The sequence below is a fragment of the Pinus tabuliformis genome, chromosome 4_1, assembly GCF_031772625.1.
Source record: "Pinus tabuliformis cultivar Carrire ecotype Pingquan chromosome 4_1, CPIR1, whole genome shotgun sequence".
Taxonomy (NCBI): Eukaryota; Viridiplantae; Streptophyta; class Pinopsida; order Pinales; family Pinaceae; genus Pinus; species Pinus tabuliformis.
Window position 1 is genome coordinate 80834264 of NC_142303.1, and position 15968 is coordinate 80850231.

Below are 15968 nucleotides of genomic sequence, written 5' to 3' on the forward strand. Positions count from 1 at the left end.
TGTGTCATCGTTATTATTGTTTTGGTAGTTGTTTGATGTATTTCACGTTATAAAAATAAGGATCAAAGCTAATAAAGAAAAAGGTAACACAAACAGTTATCAAGTTACAGAGAATTAACACATTCATTGCCCTATTGAATTCTCAACATCTCACTAGAGCATATTGATTAGAAAGATAGGTTTGCCCAAATTTTGGGGTTTTAATTTTTTCAGGAGATTTCATTTGTTTTGCAAGGCATATTTTGTTCATGAGGAGATCTCCATTTTGTATGCAAGGTCGAGCTTCTTTGAAATAAAAAATATTGTGGTGAGGGTCGTGATTTTCATTGATCCAGGAGTCAAGTTCATCAGAGCAAACGGTTTTATCTTAGGGAACAGTTAAAATAACGAGGGATTTATAAATTGTGAGTACAGCATCATTAGTGCAAGGAAGGCCAAGTCTATTAATTTCTGGGCATTAAATCTTTCCTACGAGAGAGGCTAAGGTGCCATATTTTGAAGGAGGCAGCGCTGGTTATCTTGGAGATCGATTTATTAAAAGGGAAACTTTTGTAATGGAAGGAGAATCACTCGTCGTTAGCAGATTTCTCTCTGGGAGCAGACTAACTAAATAGCAGCATTCTCAATCTTAAAACTACAGCCACCTTGTGCCATAGCCAAGCCAAGAGAAATATATGTTTAAGTAGCCCATCATTGACATAATCCACCATGCTGAATTGCTTTGTTTTCTGGGCAGTGGAAGGGTTTATCATTGGCAGCAGGGTAATATAGAAACTTCAGGGAATTGGAGACAGAATACCTCGGCTCTGAGGGCCCAATCTTCTTTTGCAGAGACAGCAATCAAACCTAGCAATCCTTGGAGACGATGCCACCTATCCCGTGAAGGGAGTAGGGAATGTTACCCTTCAATTGAATCAACGTAACATTATTCATTTGCAAGAAGTACTATATGTACCCGATCTCAAGAAGAACCTAGTGTCCATTTCAGCAATGGAAGATAAAGGATTCAAGGTGACTTTTATCGATGGAAAGGTATGTGTTTGGAAAATAAATTTCAAGGATGTTTTTACTCTTGGATTCAAGGTTGACACTTTGTATCAAGTTGGAGGAAGTCCATTGGGAGCCATGTCTTGCAACACATCTCTACAATCTAAACTATGGCATCGGAGGTTCGCCCATCTTCATTATAAGGCCCTACCCGATGTGAGACAGATGGTGACAGGTATGCCCGAGTTAGAATCCAATGAATTCCAAAATTATTGCAGAGAAGCTGACATTAAGAGGGAAACTACAACGCCATACACTCCCAAGCAGAATGGTGTGGTTGAAAAGAAGAATCGCTCTATTGTAGGATTTATTCGTGCCATGCTTCATGATCAAGGCCTTCCAAAGTTTCTATGGGGTGAAGCTGCAAATACCGTCGTGTACGTTCAAAACCGATGCCCTCATCAAATTGGACTCCAAGACTCCCGAAGAAATGTTCACTAGTAAGAAACCTGATGTCTCTCATTTTATAATTTTTGGAAGCCTCGTATATTTTCATGTGCCGGAAGAGAAAAGAAGCAAATTGGGTGCATCTGGGAAGAAAGGAATCTTTGTGGGCTAAGTGAAAATTCTAAGGGATATAGAATTTATGTGGTTGGTCAAAAGGAAGTTGAGATAAGTAATGATGTCACCTTCGACGAAAATATGGCCCTCAGGGAGATCAACAGCCTTCCTATCCTAAGGAAGGACAAAGAAGCTGACACAAGAAATCAGGGTGAAAAAGAGGATGAAATGATGCCTGATGTTGATGAAACTATGGATCATATTGATCCACTCCCTCATGAGCCTTCCTCCTCCAAGAGGAGACCCTCATGACTTAGGTAGACTCTCGAAGATGCTGAGAGGCACATTGCACCAAGGGGGACTTTCCGTGAAAGCAAGAAGCCGAATAGGTATCAAGGATATTTGACCGCCATGAGCACTATCATTCAAAATGAGCCTTCATCATTCGGAGAAGCCGTGAAGCAACAAGTATGGAAGGATGCTATGAATGAAGAATACGAATCAATTATGAAGAATGATGTCTGGGATGTGGTCCCTAGACCCCAGGACAAATCAATTGTCACTTCTAAGTGGCTCTACAAAATCAAGCATGGAGCTGATGGAAGTACAGAAAAGTTCAAAGCTCGCTTTGTTGCTCGAGGCTTCTCTCAAAAGGAAGGTGTAGATTACGACGAGATATTTGCACCTGTTGCCCGATACACCACCATCCGCTCGATCATAGCCCTTGCTACCTTGAAAGGATGGAACCTACATCATATGGATGTCAATACCGCCTTCTTGCATGGTTCAATCAAAGAAGAAGTCTATGAGGAACAACCTGAGGGGTTTGAAATTCATGATTGGGAATCTCATGTATGCAGGTTGAAGAAAGCTCTTTATGGATTGAAGCAAGCATCTTAGGCTTGGTATGAGAGGATCGATAGCTACCTGATGAAGTTGGGGTTCACTAGAAGTGGACCCAATCCGAACCTTTACTTTAAGGTTGAAAATGATAAACCTCTCATTCTGGTACTTTATGTGGACGACCTCTTTCTAACAGGTGCAGACCCTCTCATTCACAAATGTAAGAAGGAGTTGGCTTCTGAATTTGAGATGAAGGACCTAGGTACGATGCACTATTTCCTAGGGTTGGAGATCTGGCAAAATCCAAGTGAAATTTTCCTCTCTCAAGGAAAATATGTTGTGAAGATATTGGAAAGATTTGGGATGGTGGACTCCAAGCCTGTGACTACTCCGATGGAACTTAACTTTAAGAAGTTATGTGGTAGTGTCGCTGGACCTGAATTGGGAAATGCTTCTGAGTATCATCAACTCATAGGAGCATTGATGTTCATGGTGAACTCTCGTCTGGACATATGTTTTGCAATTAACACATTGAGCCAATACATGGTTGAGCCTCATCATATACATTGGATTGCCGCCAAGAATCTTCTGAGATATCTTCGGGGCACAATCACCCATGGACTGAGATACACTGCTGAAAATGTGAGGTTGCATGGTTATTCTGATGTTGATTGGGTAGGCAGTGTGGTGGATCGCAAGAGCACTTTTGGATGTTGTTTTTCTTTGGGTTCTGCTTCGATATCCTGGATGAACAAGAAGTAGAAATCAGTTGTCTTGAGCACCGCCGAGGCCGAATACATAGCTGCTAGAGTGGCCTCCTGTGAAGTTGTCTGGTTGAGGAAACTCTTCAGTGAGTTGTTTGGACATGTGTTGGATACCACCGTGATCCTCTGCGACAACCAGAGTGGGATCTAATTATCAGAGAATCCCATGTTTCATGATCGCTCCAAGCATATAGATATCAGGTACCACTTTATCCGAGATATGGTACAACAAGGAGCAATAAGGCTCCATCACATTGGGACTGATGAGCAGGTCGCCGATATTCTGACAAAGCCCCTGGGGAAGGTCAAATTCTTGGCCTTCCAAGAACGACTTGGAGTCGTGGAGAGACCCTCTTATGAGGGTCCTGTATGAGATGGACATTGAGTTTTGGGAGCTCCGGGGGACTTTGGGTACTTCTTGGAGCGGTGAGCAACCATAGGGTGAGTGGTTCAGCCTTCGCCAAGTGGTTTGTTGTGTACAAGGTGAGTGGTTCATCCTTCCCCTGTGATACCCCTTGGCGACATGTGAGCAGGACGAGTGGTTCATCCTTCTCCTGCCGAGACATCCTACCCATGCAGTCTAGGACTCATGGGAAGTACCTCTCATCTGGCCAATGAGTAGGGAAATGAGGATAGGGACCATAGTACTACCGATGGATGCATCGTGTACTACCGTACTCCCTATGTTAGGATGTCCAATATTGACCTGGGATCAATGGGAACTAACTTCGGGTCAGTAAACATGGTATGAGACACTCTCTTTTGATTGGAACTGACTTCGGGTCAGTAAGAGTGGTATGAGACACTCTCTTTTGATTGGAACTGACTTCAGGTTAGTAGAGAATGGTATGATACATTCTCGATCACTTCTTCTTCTTCATAGTTCAACAGTGCATGGATGGCAGAGATAGTACAAATTGGCAAATGGATTAACAGGCGAAGTTCTCCCTAGTTGAGAGGGAGTGTTAAAATTGGCAACTAGGGCCAAACTCCACATGGGTCATCTTATTTATGAGAGTTGATATTTTTATTAGATTCCTCTCTCGGAGAGGTGTAGGATTGATCTAAAGATCATCTGATTCTGACATGTACAAATGAAGACATGAATTTATTTATATAATGAACAAATTGTCAAGGTCGGCCAGCAAACTCATGTAGGCTCAGAAGCCCAATAGTCACATCTATTCATCCTCAACATTAGCCTATAAATACATGATGCCTCATCCTCATTTGGACACACTTCACGTCACACACATCTCTCTCCCCTCACATGATTGGGTAAGGATTTTTGGGCAGCTCTCAACACGTGCTGCGAAGGACTGTACTTTTCTGTTCCAACGTTGACCGAATTTGCAGAGGGCTGTTTTGACTGCGTTGACCAAGCATTGACCTGTTTTGGTGCGATTTTGGGTGGAGGAATTCTATCCTAGCAGGCCGCATTTCTGGGCACATAAATCGAGGCAATCCGTACTGTTTGACCAGCGTTGATTGTGGTTAGGACTAACCACAGGTTGACTGTTTTACCAAAGTTTGACTGGGCAGAATTCGACTGTTTTGAGGGTTGTTACATCTTGTTGTTTGGAGGCAGAAGTTGACTGAAGTTGACCAAATATTTGAGGGTCAAATCTGCCTTGTTAACCAGCGTTGACTTTTCTGGTTATGGCTCTTTTGCTGCTATTATAAATTATCAGAATTTGTAAATTGTACTATCTCTCTCTGCTGATCTATTGAAGTCTAAAAGAAGATTTGATCAAGGGTTTCCCCACATTGGGGTTTGTCCCTGGTTGGTGCCACATCTTGTGTCCTCTTGTCTTGGCTTGTCTTCTACTGTTTATGTTTATGTTCTATCAGCGTTTTACTTACATGTTTATGTGATTGCTAAACTGAAATTGATATTGGACTCATAAAGAAATTGAAGTAAAATTGCTCTAAAGCATAGAACATACCATTGTTGCCTAAAATTAACAATTTTCCATGTAAAATATTTGTCAAAATAATGCTGCCCTTTTATCTACAGGCGTTTACAGTTTGACGAAATGTTTCAATGAGTTAATGGACAGTGTAGTGGTTGGATGTATGTTAAGTGTTCGACGGAATGCTTCAATGAGAATTTTGATTATTGCACAAGTTTAATGTGGCACATTTAGGAATTATTCTATTGGCTGATAGGGAAATCCCAAGAAAGGGACGTTACAGATGCCTACCCTTCTAGCTTTATCACAACGGGCCAAACATGTTCCTTGGAATTGAACCTAGGTGGATGAGAGAACAAACGATGCTCCCAACCACTTGCTACTAAGATGAGACGAATGTCATAATCTCTTACTAGCACTTGGATCATTGATTTGAAACTTTGAAAGTATGGTTGTTGTCAAGCCATAAGCATATTTGAGCATCCTTGGATAATACTTGGCTGTGAACATCTCTTGAGGCATAATTGAGAAATCACTGCGGTGATCACAAATCTAGTTTTATTTGGTTATTAAGATTGTCAAAACTCATTTTAAGTCATTTTCAGCATTCTAAGGCATAAGTCTATCGCTGATTCATAGTTCATTAGGAAACTTGTGTTATTTGGTGCAATCAAATTGCATGCTTAATCATTTTTGGTTATTTGGTGATGAGATTTCATAGTCAATTCAAGCTAATAAAGCACTCACATATCTACAACATGTAGCTTAATTGACATTAGGAATACCCCCCCCCCCCCCCCCGGGACTAGGATTTCTCCTTTTTCTTTTGTCTGAAGGGTGGGGCAAGTCGAAAGCTGATAGTGGTTGGCTTGCCTAGTAGTTCCCTCTTGGCTCTTCTGTTGTAGTCAGGATTTTTGCATTTATGTGAGAGTTTGAACGGTAATAGCATATTCAGTCACTAGAAATTTTGCTCCCTGCTAACAGTGAACGAAATTCCTACATAATATATAGTGTTGAGAATTGCAAAAGTACAATATTGCTGCCAAACTAGCTTTTCAAATAAACTCCTCAACAATAACATTAAACAAACCATAATTATATACCTGCAAAAGGAGATAGTGTATTCTGTTTGTTGTATATGTGATGAGTTGCATGGAGATACTTATATAGAACCTTTATGTCATGTAACTCTCTGTGCATCCAGTAAATCCCAAACTCGACCAGCAGTAAGTATAGAATAGTTAATAAAATATAAGAAGGCCACCCAACTTCATTTATAGCGGCATAACACTTTGTCCAACCATTCTCAATCATATATTCTGACAGCGTAGGAAGAGCACAATACAAAGGCATGGCTTTCATAGTCACCATTATTTGCAAGAAGATCGGTTCCTTTGAAGGTGTACTATCTGTAACATCAGCACACACTCTTCTTAGTCTCCAGAACTTCTCCTTACAGCTACATATATAAAAGAAAGACAGATTTCATCACAGATGTCAGGAGCATACAAAATGGCAATACTGTTACAACTTTCAAGGAAAATGAGTGTCAAACTAAAAATTTATGTATAACAAGTCAAAGATCTAAGCAAAGAACTGCAAACAGTAGCTTTGACACTTTATCATGTTATCAGGAAATCACATTACCAAACATTTGGCTATAGATAAAAAATTTCATGCATTGGAAAGTCCTGAATTGTATTCCCATAAGAGATAATCCCAGGACATAGATTATAGTTATAAAGAACCTTAACCCAAAACAAGATTATGAGTCTAAATGTTTTCAGTTTCAGATTTCAGCTGCTCAGATTCTGGGTAACTTTTAAGATGTACATCTTGCATTTATTACGTATCCATGTTCTATAATGGGTTCACTGATGCATAGCAGCCCCAATTATTTTGCAATAACCTTGGGAATGCTCCTTATTCCCTCTCATATTTTCATGTGTCGTAAATTGTAATTTTTGTCACAGGACAGGTTTTGCAGACATAACTTATAGGGACGTTGATGGTATGTGTTACCCAGCCAAGTGGGTAACCCCTAGGAGAAAATTTGTCTCCAATTTGATCAGCCTGCTAGCCAGTAGCCCTGTAGATGATCCACAGATAGCTATGCCTCAGAACTCTCCATATATGCCCAGTCAGTGCATTCTTCCTCACCTAGCATACTTCTCGAAGGATAGTGGGTCATCCATTACAAAGTACACTAACCAGTTCTGCAATCATGTGCTTTCATTTAATGTTAAAGGCATTCCAATACGAATCACAGGTTTAGCTAGATGATTGACCGATCTTGATTGTATCCTTGTTCCCGCACTTCGCTAGGGAGGTAATGTGACCTTCACTGAGGTCTTTTCTTTCCACTATTTAAGAGGGGTACAAATAGGGGGCACTGATTGATATAGCATACCCAAGGTAATCCAAACTTGTCATTTTCCATTAGTCCATTGTATCCACCTCAATTATTTCGGTTGGTAGCCATTTGTCACAAGTGTAAACATCCTTTATCCGCATCTTTGAGTAAGGGCCCGAAAACTTTGCCCTTGAGAAGTTGATGCAGTTGACAGAAAGATAAAAGCATATATAGTCACAAATGAAAGAAAATGTAAAATGCAAAAGATGGCTGTGACAATTAAAACTGCATGGGCAAAAGCCTAGCCTGAGCTCTACCCCCCTCATTAGACATCACCCAAATCCTAGCATATCATGCTTTGTCTAAGCAAAGGAACTTGTGAATGTCTCAACCCTGACGAGCAATAAACTGCTACATCTTTAAGGGGCATTGGAAAGCAACAAGCAAGTTGGTTACCGAGGCTATGCAAGAATGAAAAAGTAAATAATTGAAGTAACAAGCACACCAGAGGGGTGGTAAAATAGGCCGAGGAACGGGGTAACTTAGGCCCCCATGATTGCTCCCTCTTCACATCTTCACACGCTAGATGTTGGACCTCATTCAACAAGTACCATGGAAGTGGCATCTTTCTTGAAATTTTTCCCATTCCATTGCCACCTTTATCACATACACTGGTGGATTGATGTGTCTTCCTAGTAACTATCCTTCCCCTTGGGGTTGGAAGCACCTAATAGAACTATTGAAGAGCCATCCCAAACATAGGTGTGGTAACTTATAAATCATTAGCTAGAAAGACTTCTGAAGGTAAGGCTTGTGTGAAGTATTTTGGTTCCCCTAACATTAAATATGGTCCACTATGATACTTTTACGGTTTCTTTACCTATTGATGTTGATATCGCTTGAACTTGAGGGTATGTCTTGGACGGTTTTTCACAGATGCATTGGATATTCCTAGAGGGATGGCTTAACGCTTCTATAGCACCATGAAGAAGATGTTTGGCACAGCATGAAAGCACATATGACCTTGTAGCCACAGTGTTTCCCCCACAGAGATGAGCTATGATCCTTGAGGAGTCCTCACATTGATGCATGGTACCTTCTACACCTACAGATGTTCAAACGCTAAGCAACGAAGTCATGACATTGACAGGACTGATGATGTACCCCAAAGGACCCAAGACTCCCCAAGCCTGACCTTACACCTTCTTGATGGCCATTGCCTTGTTCCAAAGACCATATGATGATGATGATGACTTAAGACACTTTGGGAGGGTTGGCATATACTTTCTTGATGATGATGTTATGCCCTAGGCTTGCCACATCACCCATGCGAGCCCTAAAGTGATGATGTATGGCTTTTTGATGATGACGTATTAGTTGAGGAGTTTTGGCTTGTGTTGAAGTTAGCTCGGACAAGTGCTTCCACATAAGTTTGGTGTCTTAGCATGTGGAAGTGGTCCAACACATGCCAAGTCATGATATCCTAGACGTAGTTGATACAGGGAAAATTTGCAGACTTTAATGGCAGTTGTTGTCTTTTGCATGCTTGTGCTTACAGTGCCATCCTTGTGGCCTATTCTTTGTAAGCAGTGCCCTTCTTGTATGACATTTTTTTTTGTTAACTGAAACTAGGGAATATTATATTGAAATAGTTGTAGCATAGCTAAACAAGGAGGATACAAGTAGTATTGTTATAGAGTATCCTACAAAATTGGCATCTCTCATGAGCCACCAAAAAAAGTTTGCAAATGTCTACAATTATTACATCCCAGTTGTTCTTGCAAGTATACTACTTAAAATAAACACTTAATATTCTAAATAATTTGAAAAACATGAGGATTAGTGAAACACATGAAGGTGATTAGCCTCGTCTTTAACTACATTAGAAGGAAGAGAATTATGTTGTTCGATGTCCATGTCATCTTCCATTTGATGAGTTGTCTTCTCCTCCTTGAGATCTACACAAACGAAGTTGATTGACAGCCTATGGTCTGAGGCTATGGAGACAAAATCCTTACCGAGGTTGATGACCATGTCTTGTAGCATGTTGCACTCTCGTTGCAATACATCTAACTTTTGTCTTTGTTGGACCAGGAGAGTCATAATTATCACATTTTGTGTGGCACATTGATGTTTATCTTCATGCACCTTGGAGGTCACTAACAAAAAGAAGGTTCTATTACATTGGATAGACTCTTCATGCCTTTGAAGAGTTCTATGAAACTCTTGAGCATCCCTATAACCCATTATTTTGAAACCCCAAACAATGATGACTAAAGATGAGAAAGTCAAATTACAACCAATATAACCAGAGCTATGTCCGACACATGGGGGATACTCTATGCCTGAAACGAAAAAGGTTCGTTATAGCAAGTTAAACACTCCAAAATACTTGGAATATGTAGATCTCCATTGAAGATACAATAATATATATATTAAAATGTATGAATGAGAGTGATGATACAAATGACAGTGAGGGCTTGCTTATATAACCTACGCAGGTGTCCCTTTATGAACGGTCATGTCCTTAGGGACATACCTTTTCATTAACTAGTTACTAATTAATCATTATTTACAATGTGTTATTATTATTTATATTTGCATTATTTATATCTATATTTTATTCATAACATTGCCTTCCTCTTCAAAAAGCTTTGTCCTCAAAGCTTGCTGATGAAAAGGGTTGATCTATTTTTCTGTTTCGAATGTCTTCTCGTCTTGGGACTGTCATCTTCATCGATACAAGTTGATATGATCCTTGGAGTGATAAATAAAATTGTCGAACTGAGAAGGGATCAGACCATCCTAAATTAATTTTCTGTGAAACTTGGCAATTACTTGATAGCTGGGATAATTTGTTATCGTTAGATTGTATTGTGCTGACATCATTTTTCTTCGGAACATAAGTTTGTTGTTTATGTTCTGAGTGATACAAATTTGTAGCTTGATTGTGGTGTATATCCTTGTGATTCAAATGTAGATAAGGGGTTCTTTTGGTTTGATTTTCCCTTATCATGCGTCTGGAATTTTCTTAATTTACTTTATAAACTAATGTTGTTGATTTAATTACAGAATCTTCACTTGGAATTTTCATTATCTGAACTGCAACATCTGAATATGTTTTCCCTTCAACTGGGTTGTCATCTTCTTGAGTTCTGATATTGACTGGATCAATATTCATTCCTCTTTCTTCAACTTGGTCAGCTACGTCTGAAGACTTCAATATGTTTTCTATGTTGAATTCTTATAGTTTGCTTTTCAATATTTTCTTGTCATTTTTAAGTTTCTAAATTTGTGTCAATAATTTCTCGTTGTGGTCCTTGAGGCGGGTAACTTCTTCATTTTGTCAGTGATGATTTTGTCAATTTCCCTTTGCATATTTGTATTACTTTTTTACTTTCTTGAGAAATTATGTTTGCGATATCTTGCATATCTTCTGGTGTTATGGAATCTGGGTTCACTGTAACATCCTATAATGTTACATTTTTCTTTTTGTATGAAAACTTCAAAAACTTCTTCTTCATATTTAGAATAAAAGGTCCTAGTGATTCGATCTAGGGCGAACCCAAAATTATATCACTATTATCACAAAATAAGGTTTTAATGGTGAATTGCGAGACAAAAGTATAGTCTCCAATACTTAGTTGTAGATTGCTTATGTCATATTGTTTGTCACTTGTGTCAACAAAATTCGTTTCAATTATATTTGATTCAAGAATCACTAATTGGTTAGCACATTTAGTACTAACATAATTATTATTTTGAGTAGGATCAATAGAGATGATAACATCATTTCCCGCAAGTGATCCTTTGATTTTAAATAGCGCACCAACACATATACTAAAAGTTTTAGGAAATCTTTCTTTATTGTTGGTTTCCATTTTTTTTTTCTTGAATGAGCTTAGGATTTTAAGAGTAACCCTTTTCTCGGATCTATAATATATCACTTTTTTACTTAACTTTTTCTCAGTTTTATAATATATCACTTTTTTACGTTAACTTTTTTTTTCCAAAGATTGACTCCCTTTTGTCTTTGTTGATAATTTTATCAAATGATACTTTGACGTCAATAATAACTGACTCTTTTCAATATATATATATATATATATATATATATATTTGTACTTCAAGCACTTTTTTCTTCTATGTTGTAGAAGTATATTAAATATCAATTAAAATATACCTTTTTAACTCTTAACTTTTAGAAGGTATTTGACTCTTCCTTTGTGTTTTAAGGCCACTTTCTTTTTTTTCCTCTTTAAAACTTTTTATATATTTCACTCAATAATTCTCTGTCTTCAAATGGTACTTTTTATAATCTCAGTCAGATCGTTTTATTATTTTTATATTAATTTTTATTTGTATATATAAAATGAAATACCTCCATTTTGTTTATATTTTTATAAAGGTATAGAAATAACTTTATATATGTATTTGAATATATACCTTATGTTGAACCAGTACAATGAAACTAAACGATGTGTCAGTACGAATTTTGGCCTCCTTGCCCGGCAGAATGAACAGACACGACAACTCGACAATCAATCAAGATGGACAACAGTCACGGGTAAGGGACAAGACAGCGACTTGTATGTGATGAAACCCTTCCACAAGCTCAAAAGCCAAAGTCAAAAAAAGTTCAGTGTTAAGCATTGCGTTCAATCGTGTCGTTGGTCAGTGTTCAAGCCTCGTGAAGGTCACTCTTTTGTTCCCTCAGACTATGGCACCACAGATATCGGAGATGGGGTCTTGTGGAAAGGAAAACCTATTCCTACGCTTCCCTTTGTTGTGTGTTTCTTGACTTCCTTGTGTAACCCTGTATTGAAGTAACAGAAAAAAGGAGCCATGTATTACCTGTATATCTTTTTCAAGTTCGATTCCTAGCACGCTAGATCTCTACTTAAGAAATAAGTAAATACCCAAAAATTGTGAGAGTGGGACAATAAATATGGTTTGGAGTGGGAGAGTGGGACGATAATTGCGGCGACAGCGGAGGGAGAGAGCAAAGGTTTGGAGTTGCTCATTGGCGTCTGAGGTGGTGTCTGTTCCAGCTGTCGGTGGCTGTAAAATTTTTTTGGATTTATTTTTTTTTTCTTATTAGCCAAAGGCCTGGCAGCAAATATAGAACCTCCCAAATTGTACGGCGAAACGCTTGAATCATGACGGATTGATGGCCAAAGGCCGGATCAGACTGGCTCTGTGCAATGGTTGAGCGGCCAGAGGATCGAACAGCTCTGATACCAATGTAACGAACAAGGTTTGTTATAGCAGGTTAAACATTCCAAAAGACTTGGAATATGTAGATCTCCATTGAAGATACAATAATATATATATTAAAATGTATGAATGGGAGTGATGATACAAATGAGAGCGAGGGCCTGCTTATATACCCTAGGCAGTTGTCCCCTTATGAACGGTCATGTCCTTAGGGACATACCTTTTCATTAACTAGTTACTAATTAATCATTATTTATGATGTGTTATTATTATTTATATCTATATTCACTGCCCCGCAATCCTAGAACCTGAAATTTTTTAAACCTGGAGTGAGGATAACAACATATCCAATCCCAAGTAAAACCATAAGGTCATATTCCAAACAATTGAAAACTAGGGCATAAAGCAATAAAATCTAAGTTTTGATGAAATTCAAGTGGCTAAAGAGATAGACACAACAAAAGAAATGAGGAAGAGAAACATTGGATGAAATCCTCCCTCTAGTCCAAAGCAAGAACTCAATGACGAATTCCAAAAGCTAAATTCCAAATCTGAACCAAAAACCAAAGCCCTTTAGAAATTATCCACTAAAAACACCCAAATGTTGTAGCCCGTAGAAAAATTTTCAATAAAACTAGCCAAAGCACAAGAATAATTCTTACCAACTGGGTTCGAGTTTTGGTTGAGGGGACTCTAGTAGCCGTTGTAGATTCCACCTTCGAACTGCTTCATTGTCCCATCTCACCTTAATTCCCGCATGTAAATGATATGGGGTCAGGTCATTGATATTCCCTCCTTGCATTTGAAAATTGATATGGGAAATGTTGGAACATGTGTTAATTAATGGAGATTTAACATGACTTGAGTTCAAAACCATGAATTCTTAGGGGATTAAATGATGAAATCACCCCCCATTTTTTCTCAAGCGCCTTGATTGAGAGTGGCTTCATTAGCTAACGAATCTGCTTGAGAATTAAACTGTCTCAAGGCTTGAAAGTATGAGACACTGTTCAGACTATTAACCTCCTTGTTGATTTGAGCAATGATCAAAGCCAGCCTATTATCTGACAGAGTTGATTTCATAACCATCAATTTGATAATGATACTTAAATCTCTGATGGCAATTACAGATTTTACGTTGATTGTTTTTGTGAGGAGACCTTCGAAAAGAGCATAGACCTTGACTTAATTGTTTGTGGACACTCCTAGACCCAGGCAAAATTTATTTTTGTTTTTCCTTTGGGAACTGATATGATCCCCCTGCACCTGCTACCCCTTAAAAAAAGGAAGCAATTTTAGCACCAAACTAACTAAAATAGAATAATAAGTACGATGATGATTCAGCAGCCCCAACAAAGGCTGCCAATGTTCTCTTGGATACCTCTCAAAGTAGATCTACCTCGCTCTCCAATCTCCCTCTATAAACATTCTAACCACAAAGTGGTTAAAGGAATTTCCTCGTTATATGTCTATGCACTAAATCCCCGTGAGCCTCAGGCCATTCATGTTAAGAACCAGAGCGAAAAAGGGCATCAGATTCACGAATCCAATCAATAAGTGGCTGTATCTATCACAATTGAAACGACAAGGATTCAAATAACCAGTCAGGTACATATTGTTTACTAGCCGTGCTGATTGAGTATAAGATATTTTAACATCCTCCAAAACCTATCTGATATACAAGAGACATAAGAACCAAATTATAAGTTTTCAGGGGTTTTGAACCCGGGTCTGATCACTGAGAGCTTTGATTTAACCACTTGACCACAAACAGCATTAAATCTACACGGAAATATGTCAATCCAAACAAAAATACAACCAGAGAGGAAGAGCAATGTACTAAATGGTTCAATAGCAACCATATTTAATTGTAGATATTATCTTGTTTTCCAAAGATGAAACTCTGAATTAGCACAAGTAAAACTAAATTAGCTAAAATGACTCCTAAATATGATCCCTGATTGAGGATCCAAACGTTGAGATCAAACTAAACATGACGCAGTTTTCACGTCATAAATAAATCTTCCTAAATGTAATCCAGAACAAGATCATTAGAAAGATAAATATATCAAATTAAAAACCCCAGTCTACAAGTCTAAAAATAAAAATTAAAAAGTAAGAATAAAAACAAAAGAAAAGAGAGACGAACCTGCCGGGATGTAGACATTGCGCTTCCAGTAATAAATATAAAAGGACCAAAGGCTTCCGGATACAAAATACACAACAGTTCCAGCAATATAGTTACGGAGCCATGTCTGCAAAACCCTAGGCAGAGGCGACCAAATGCTTCGGGGCACTAGCAGCCCAAGCACCAGGTTGTTGGACCAGCTGATATCTTCCGCGAACAATCGCAAGTACTCGACACTTTGTTTATCGATTGTATTGAAATCTTTGCCCGGGATCGAATCACTGGAGGTATTCAACGACTGGGAAGCAGCTGATGAAGCAGAAAGTAGGAGCAAAGCCGCAACGAAAAGATATAACTTCGCCATTGATGGTCAGGGCCCTAGCAACGTTCGGGCAAATGAATATCTATCAAATCTGAGAAGATTTAAATCGAGGAGAAGAAGAATGAATAGTGGAATCGCGGGTTCGAATCTGCGGAACCGCCGTTACTCCATCCTTTATCTATGTGAGGTCTTAACCACCGATCTTTGTAGTCATCCCCGAGATCTTCCCCAGTGGTGTATCTTAAATCTCGACGTTGTCCACAGAGCATGCCAGCATGGCATGCGTCTGCACTCCATGTAAAATATGGGTAATCACTATCTCATCATCGAATCGAGAAGCATGCTGCAACTTAAATGTTGTTTTTTTGGGTTGAAATTTCAACGTTTTAAGAATATGTTGTTTTTAATTACTTAAAAATAAATAAAAAAAAGAGCTGTTTTTAAAAGGTAATTATATTTAAATTTAAAAAAAAAAAAAAAAAAAAAAAAAAATTATTAAAAAAAAAAAAATGGTTTTTTTTTATAATTTAGTTGTTAAATTAGCAATGACTACCGTGATCTTTAATTGTTATCTCTTCATACATGTCGATTTATCATTTTTATTCAAGGAAAAGGAAAACAGGTTATTTGGAATAACTCGCTGGTGGTGGTTAAGGGATAGGCTTTCACTCCTGCCAATGCCACTAAATCCTGGACCATTAATATATTTCATTAATTCTGAAAAAGACGAACTTTTAACCAAACAAAACAATTTTAAAATATACCCAAATTACGTAATTATCAACTATATTATTAAATATTTAAATTTCAAATTTTCTGTTTGAATACCAACTCTCTAAATACAAACAAAACAAAATAAAATAAAATAAAATAAGTCACA

General features: G+C 38.2%; 1 protein-coding gene across 1 annotated transcript in view; it reads right to left on the bottom strand.

Annotated features, from left to right (window-relative positions):
• The window catches only part of LOC149174275 (delta(7)-sterol-C5(6)-desaturase-like), a 37784-nt gene extending 22354 nt beyond the window's left edge, over positions 1-15430 (bottom strand). The window contains exons 1-2 of the mRNA XM_089419274.1: positions 14788-15430; positions 6172-6477 (exon numbers count right to left, since the gene is read on the bottom strand). Of these exons, the coding sequence (XP_089275400.1) occupies positions 6172-6477; positions 14788-15130 (649 nt within the window). The 5' untranslated portion in view covers positions 15131-15430. The remainder of the gene's footprint in view (positions 1-6171; positions 6478-14787) is intronic.
• Between the last annotated feature and the right edge of the window lie 538 nt (positions 15431-15968).